The following is a 7,953-nucleotide window of genomic DNA, read 5'->3' as shown; positions in this document are numbered from 1 at the left end:
CGTATCGCAAAAAATGGTCTGGTCTTTAAGGGGGCAAATCTTCTGGGGCTTAAGTGGTTAAGAGAGTGCTCCTAATCGCAGCTCATTACCTGTATAGAAAACACCTGGGAGCCAGAAATGTTGCTGATTGCTAGAGGATCAAATACTTATTTCACTCATTAAAATGCAAATCAATTTAGAACTTATCTGAAATGTGTTTTTCTGGATATTTTTGTTATTCTGTCTCTCACTGTTAAAATAAACCTACCATTAAAATTTTAGACTGATCATTTCTTTGTCAGTGGGCAAACGTACAAAATCAGCAGGGGATCAAATACTTTTTTCCCTCACTGTAAGTGAGAGCAGGGTAGTTGAGGGTGGGGTGAAATAGGGATTATGTGGAAAATTCCCAATATCGACACAGATACTGGTGCAACCCTAATTTTTCTTACATTACTTATATGCAGGATCACATATATTGGTGTTTGCAGCAGCTTGTCACTTATTTATGATTAAATTCATATTTCACATTTAAAAAACAAGTTATTTCCCTTGCATTTTTAGCCTGACATGTTGTATTGCATAACAGGAACAACTTAACAGGGAAAACCAGGTAAAAACCTTGGTTACTCAGAACTACCTGCTTATGCAGGGGAGGGTCAACTGCTAAAGGGGACCAGGTAACATTAAGCTGTTGCAAAGAGAAGCAAAATTATGAAAAAAAAAAAAACATGTAATTTCTATTTGCAGCTTGTTTATCCCCCCAAAAAAATACTTTAATATCACTTTAACCCTCTGATGTTACACATAGAACTAGTCATATACCAGTTGTAAAATGTTAGTTTTATTAAAGCATTTGCCATGCTGTAACATAACAGGCAATGAAACTTTAGAGCAACTTACAAAATACTTTGAGGCCTAGCTATACAGTTATTTGGTTCCAGGACTGCAAGACAAATGAAAATACACAAACTAATATAACCTACATCAAGCTTTAAAAAGAAATGGTAAAAAAAAATGCTTAAAAAACTTCATGGGTAATGACCATCAATGGGCATCCTTCATTCTCAACATATTGAGCCTTGAGTTTGCGATATTGTGATTATACATACAGTCATTACTGGAAAGTATGGACTAGGACAATACGGCAGCTATTAAAAGTGTGTCTCATGTTCCTTTGTGGCTCTTTTTAATTCTATATAAAGGTGCATTCACACCTGCAAATGCACCCTGCCTGCAATTAGATGCTAGAATCCCACACGGGGTTCCCATGATTATCTGCGAGTACAAAGCCCCATTGAAAGCAATAGGAAGCTGCCGCCTCTCACAGCTAAAAGCGCCCATTTGCTTTCAATGGGGCTGCCTACTCTCAACTAATCGTGGGAACCCCGCTGGCACTCTCCCATCTGATCGCAGGCAGAGTGCATTCCCAGGTGTGAATAGACCCTAACAGAGAACACAATAGGCAGAATGAAATAATAAACAAACAGAAGCAAGAAGGTGAATTCAACCTACAAGTGTACACCCAGAAGTGAAAGTTTGCAAAGAATTGACCGTTTATTATCTTGGAATATGGGGTACATAGCACAGTACTTACTTGTGTCGGTTTGTTACTATAATTATATATATATATATATATATATTCATATTCCAAGACAAAAACAATTTCGTACATGAAATAGTATACCAATACTTAGAGAATAGGGAAAAAAAACATATCTGACCTTTTTGATTTGCTGCAATAAAACAGGCAGGTCAAACATTGCAGTGTAAATGATGCCATACAATGGTACTACAGTAATAATGTGAAGATGACAAAAATACATCTGTTGTAATAGGACAGGTACAAATATTTAAAATAAATTAAATTTATTACAAGCTGTGCCCCACCGAAATGTTTTTTGAACTGCTACTGTGAATAAGCCCTGTTAAAGCTCCAACCAGGCTCAACTGTCTATACCTCACCAATTGTAGAGCACCCAGGTGAAGTTCTGGTAGTGTATAGTGGGCTTTCTCTCTCTATTTCTTTGAATACACACACAGAAATGCATTTATAACAAATGCAATTATTCCAATAGGCAGTCATTCAGTACACTGTTTTTGTCACAAAACTTCCCCCTGTACTGTCACTTACTACTTATGTGAGTGGTAAACTGCTATTACCAAAATGTATCCTCTTATTACAACTGTTGAATATATCATGTGACTATGCCTGACTCACCAAACCACCCATCACTCAAGAAGTAGTTCTCAGCCATGAAGTTTGCTTAAGCCTATTTTTAAAAAAAAAAAAAAGTTTTGCCCTTTAAAAATGTCCAGTTTATTTATTTTTAATTTTTTTGTAGTAGAAATAATGCACCTCTTTCAACTGACTGTTTCTTTGAAAAGCCACAGTGCAATAAATGTGATGCTAGAGAAGAGTCCATGGATATGTACAGTACATTCTGATAGAAAACTACAAATAAGAGAAATGCTACAATATATATTTTGTTAAGTATATTCATCTTGTCTGTACTGTTGCAAATGTGCTTTTTAGACATATACAGTTATAAATATTATACAGCGTCACTTTGTATGCCTTGCATGACCATATGAAAAATACAATATAATTGTTTAAAACAGTAAATTGTTAAGTGTGTGCGTCTCTCTCATTTTTCTACCACCCTATACAATCAGGAATGTGAAAAATACATTTTAGCTTTTATAATCTGCTATATCTTTCATACTCTAAGAAAATGTTTAAAAGAAAAATGGCAAAAGGATGTAATAAAATAAACATGTAACTGTAGTTTTTGTCTTGATTAATCAAATCTCTATTTCATTTTGTGCAGCTAACTTTTTCATATTCCAGGATAAAGGGTTTTCATCATTAAACAGAACACTTGTGTGATTAGGCTCTCATGCAATAAGCCTTCATTTGACTTGTGCTGGAGACTATTTTTAGGGCATTAATTCAGTGAAGAGATTTGCCTTCACTGCCCTGGAACATGTGGCACTTCATTCAGGGAATAGCTAGTTCTAAGGAAGCCTAATTAAATAAAAATTTCACTTTGAGACAGATTTTCTTTAATATTTTGCCTTTAGTCCCTGCTGATGTTTTTCACGGGTGTATGAATTTTAAAACCAAGCAAACGTTCTTGTCAAGTCTCTCCAGATTTCCACCTGCTTACAACCTCTCACAGATTAGAACAATTTACATTTTCATATAACACACAATCAAACACAGAGTGTCAAGTAAGCTGTATCTTAACATACGTAATGCATGACATTGTAAATCAGCAGATTACAGAAGTGGAGGTAGGAGGCTGATTAATATTTATACACATCTGCCTCACAACAAAATCCTCCTCTATCCTAGTCGAAATATATGCAAAAGTTTTTTTTCATTTCGGATAGAGTAAGGGAGGGTTATAACCCCTGCAAGTTATTTTTGTGCCATCTGTGGTGTTTATATTCATGCCCTGTTCCATAACAGGAAGTGAGAGGAAATCCCTGTAAATTAAGGTAATCACTTGGGGCCCCCCAGGTCACCAGAACTAGCGTACTCATTGAAAAATTTTCCCTCTATCACTTTTCTGGGGACAACCCAAAATTTGGGATTTTATTTTAATTTTATTTAAATGAAAATGGTAAACAAGACAAATAGAGAGAGTGAATCTCCCTAATGGGGACACAGACAGCAATAAAACCTGATAGGAGTTCTAATCCCTCTCCACCCTATCCAAAACTAAAAAGAAACTTTTGCCTTTAGTGAGAATTTAAAGCTGAACTCTGGACACCAAAACTCTCATTTAAATATAATTCTAAATAGCCACTTTATGGGCACCAAATACCAGTGCAAACCTAGATATTACCTTGTAAAGGCAGCAGTGACATCACTGTGCTGGCCTGTGCAAAGAGCAGAGCAGGCTCCACCCACTACAGATTCCCTGCAACAAGAAAAAAACATGGGAGGGAGAAGAGACCAGACCAGTTACCCTGCACAAGGCAAGAGAAAAGTAATGACCAGCTTTATTACAGGAAGCTCCTTCACAGAGGCAAAGTCTCACACTGGATTACTACATCGATCTGGAAGAAATATACAAAAGCACACCAAGATTCAAGGAAGAATACACATGACTCTTGTATTTACACAATATTTGCTTATCCTGGAGTTCAGCTTTAACATCTGTCTTGAGTCCTTGTTCAATTTGTGCTTTAGTTCAATTCCCAGACATCGCATAAACAGGGTTTAGACACACTAAAAAAATTTAAGATAAACTGGCCCAGTTTTTCAACTTGATTCAAAGGCTTCTCTTTTCTTTGGACAAGTCCTCCCTTTTCCCGTGTCTTTAGTTCGCCATTTAAATTCATGCATGTCCTTATCAAGGTAACATCTAAAATGCAGAAGGTGAAGGGGAGCTACTAAAACAGTAGTGTTAAAAGGGTGGCAATAGTAGCATGTATTGCCATTATCCAGGTGAAGCATAGCTAAATTTGTAAGGCCTTTGTTAATAACCAGGTAACAGGATTCAGACAATGTAGCCGTTTTAGCAAAGACAAATAATGGCTAAACTTGATGTAAAATGACATGTTTAGATTGAAAAACAAGCTGGAAATCCACGATAAATGATAAAAGATATGTCAGGTTAGCAAGAAGGTCAAATTGGAGGTCCTCACGCATGTCAGAGAAGAAGCATTTCTCCACTGACATCCACAAAAGGCTACTGTACTGTTTTTCAGCTCAGGATGGGCACTGCAGTGTTCAAAATACAGATTTAAAAAAAAAAAATCATTGTCATGAGTTCCTTTTGTTCAACTTGAAGGTCGGTGAAGAAACAAAAGGAGAATTATATGAGGGGTTCAGTAGATGTAAATCTGTCTACCATGGCCATCCAAAGACATGCTTCATTAAAACCTTTGTCTTCTAGCTAACAGGAACAGAAGAAAACGGTAATTCTTAAAAACGAGGGGAGCAAAGCCCAGCTTACATTCTGGCAGCAATATGTGATATATTGTGCTACGTCTTTATTTTTTGTAGTTTGTATCTGTGCGCATAGCAATGGGAATGGCCTATTTGTTTTACTTTTTTTCAGAAACATGGCTTGGAATAGTTTTACATTCATAGTGTTCTAAAAGTTAGCTTCTTTTTTCTGCCTTTGGGAGCTCAACCTCTGACATACTGTATCTGCAAATGAATAAAAAACATTCCATTACTCATTCTGAAAAATAAAGAAAAAAAAAATAGAAAGTCTAATACGGCAAAAGGAATCTCCAGGCCAAGGCACACTTGCAGGCCTATTAGAAAGCAATGCTGTCTGCTGACACAGACTGCACATATCCCCCTGCACATGACTAATTTGCCAATTTAAAAAACGTTAGAAAATAAATACTTTTTGCATTAAAAAAAAAAAGAAGAAAAAAAAAACAGAAAATGTGGATTTGATAAAGCCACCAATCTTTTTAAAGCTCACAAATACTAGACAAGAATTTCTTTGTGTTTTCTAATTTTACACAACACAAAGTAAGCGGACACACAAGTACTAATAACAAAGACAACTGTATGCTGAGATTCTGTAAAAGACCAGTGGCATGATCTAATACACATTTTAAAGCCAATCTTTTGCAAACGCAGCATGAAAGCCAACTCATCCGTGCTACCAAAACTGAAGCAACTTGAAAAATATACAAAATAATATAATGAGGAGTCTAGTACAATAAGATTCTTCGTTCTATCGCCTTCCGACAAATGGGACATTCACTCATCCGATCTCCACAGAGCTGACATGTTCCATGTCCACACATGAAGATCATATTCTTAAGTCGATCGAGACACACAGGACACATGGTCTACAGGGGAAAAAACAAAAAAACAAAACATGTAAACTATGTAAAATGTACAATGTCCATAAGCCAGTTCAGTTCAAACTCTTTACCCATTATTATCTGCAGATAACTAATAAAAGAAAATTCCTAGGTAGATGAAATGTGTTATGCAGGTAGCAGTGACATCACATTGCAATGCCAGCTGGAGTACAGAAGAACTTCTAATGATAGAGGTCTCCAATGTCTGGTGACTTTGGATTTCACCTGGAGGCATTTTTTATTTTTTTTTTACACTGTCCCTTTTAAATGTATTTATTTTTATCACTTTTATTGCTATCACAGGGAATATAAACATCCCCTGTGATAGCAAAAAGGAGTGGCGGGAACTCTTTACTGAGAGATCTGGGTTTTTTTAGACCCCAGATCTCTCCTCTGCCTTTAAAAGCTTTTGATCATAACAAGATCGGTATTGATCCAATACTTATTCAAATCCCTAAGGGTTTGTTTACAACCACAAAAGTGGAAGTGAAGAAATGCTCCATCGCTTCCAGTCGGCTATACCACAGAGATGATCAGAGCTGTTCCAGTCCCCAACCAGCTCTATGGTCAGCTGGCAAAACCGCTGGCTGCACGCTCAGGGTCTCTCAGTGGGAGAGCCCCAGAAGGGGGACACACACACACACACACACACACACACACACACACACACACACACACACACACACACACCCCTCCCGCTGTTTGTAAAAGCAATCCAGCTGCTAATTAGCTGCTACCATTGCTTTTACAGGAAAGCATACTACCAGATAAAAAAAACAATACTGGGATGATGCCTGCAGCTGCAGCAGCATTTCTCAACCTTTTCCCAGTCCAAGCGCCCTTGAAAAGTATTTTCAGTCTCAAGGCAAACCAGTCTAAGTCTTCACATTACTGTGTGTTGGGGAACATGTGCAAAATCACGTGTGTGCCTGACGCGAAGACAAAAAGCTGCTCTTTAGCAGACACACAGGAGTGTCAATAATTCCTGATACCCCCACGCATTGGTAAATGTGGTGTGTTTTTGGCGTGGCGGGTAGGGCAGCTCATTAAAATGAATAGGATGCCCTACATGCAGCGCGCAGCTTCACAGATGTTCATGTGGCAGGTCTGGCAGGATGGGGGTGTTAAAAATCATGCAGTTGAGTCGCATTTTTACCATCCCCAACTGCTTCCCATTTGGCTGCAGAGGCAACAGTCAAGGTTATACACATGCTGTGGCATGGCAGGTAAATGAGACCTTGTGAATTTCATGTATATTGAGCCACTGCTGAGTAAAACATACAACCCATCATTTATAAAATATATCTAATAATAGAATAAAACACTGACATTTTTGCATTTTAAAAAGGCATACATTTTCCTATACATTTTTATTGGTTCTATGCATTTGCATGCATTAAGGTTTTTTGTGCATTTTATTGGGCATATACTGTACATGAAAATGTAGTAAACATGAGTGCTGAACAAATTATTGTATAAAGTGTCAAAATGTACCTAAAACACATGCAATTTTAAAACTGAAAAGCATCAGCCTTGAAAGTGTAGAACAATTATCCATAATTCCTAATGCACTGCTCTTAAAAAGAATAAAACACTATAAATACATAAGTTACTGGAAGGAAGAAAAAAAAATAGAATCTAAGCATTAAGACTTGCTAATCATTTTCCAATAAACAGATTTTTTTTGGGTCACCTGTTCTTTAATATCTTGCAATTGCTGCTGTAGCTTCTGCACATCTGCATTGACATTGGTGTTGTCCTTGTCCTTTTGTAAAACTGGAATGTTTCCCCCTGCTGAAAGGTATAACACACACAGTGTTAGAGTTCAAAACAGTGATATATGGTCAATATACATAGATGCAAAACCAACGGATATTTGGATTTTGCTGATTATTTCTAAAGCATAGAGCAGGCATCACTCAGTGGCAGACTGCCAAGGTTGGTGCCACTGCAGCTGGGTGGGAGGAGCTACAGGTCTGGACAAATGATTGAAGCTGTCCCACTTTTCAATGTTGGAATGTTGGGAAAACGGTCATATAAAGAGGGTCGCTGTGAAACAAAAGGGGGGGGGGGGGGGGGTCTCTGCTGTGATGTAAATGGGTAAAGGCAGCATTGGTGGGACTGATGTAA

At 37.5% G+C, this 7,953-nt stretch overlaps 1 protein-coding gene across 2 annotated transcripts in view; it reads right to left on the bottom strand.

The window, feature by feature from the left end:
• Positions 1-803: 803 nt before the first annotated feature.
• The window catches only part of MIB1 (MIB E3 ubiquitin protein ligase 1), a 155,961-nt gene continuing 148,811 nt past the window's right edge, over positions 804-7,953 (bottom strand). The window contains exons 20-22 of one of the 2 annotated variants that reach the window (XM_073631453.1): positions 7,517-7,617; positions 5,675-5,808; positions 804-5,146 (exon numbers count right to left, since the gene is read on the bottom strand). In XM_073631453.1, the coding sequence (XP_073487554.1) occupies positions 5,098-5,146; positions 5,675-5,808; positions 7,517-7,617 (284 nt within the window). In that variant the 3' untranslated portion in view covers positions 804-5,097. Of the gene's footprint in view, positions 5,809-7,516; positions 7,618-7,953 lie in introns of both variants that reach the window. The other variant, XM_073631454.1, reaches the window with a different exon arrangement.

Source organism: Aquarana catesbeiana, linkage group LG05 (genome assembly GCF_042186555.1).
Source record: "Aquarana catesbeiana isolate 2022-GZ linkage group LG05, ASM4218655v1, whole genome shotgun sequence".
NCBI lineage: Eukaryota > Metazoa > Chordata > Amphibia > Anura > Ranidae > Aquarana > Aquarana catesbeiana.
Note: the sequence above shows the minus strand (reverse complement) of the source record. Positions and strands in the feature narration are given on the sequence as shown.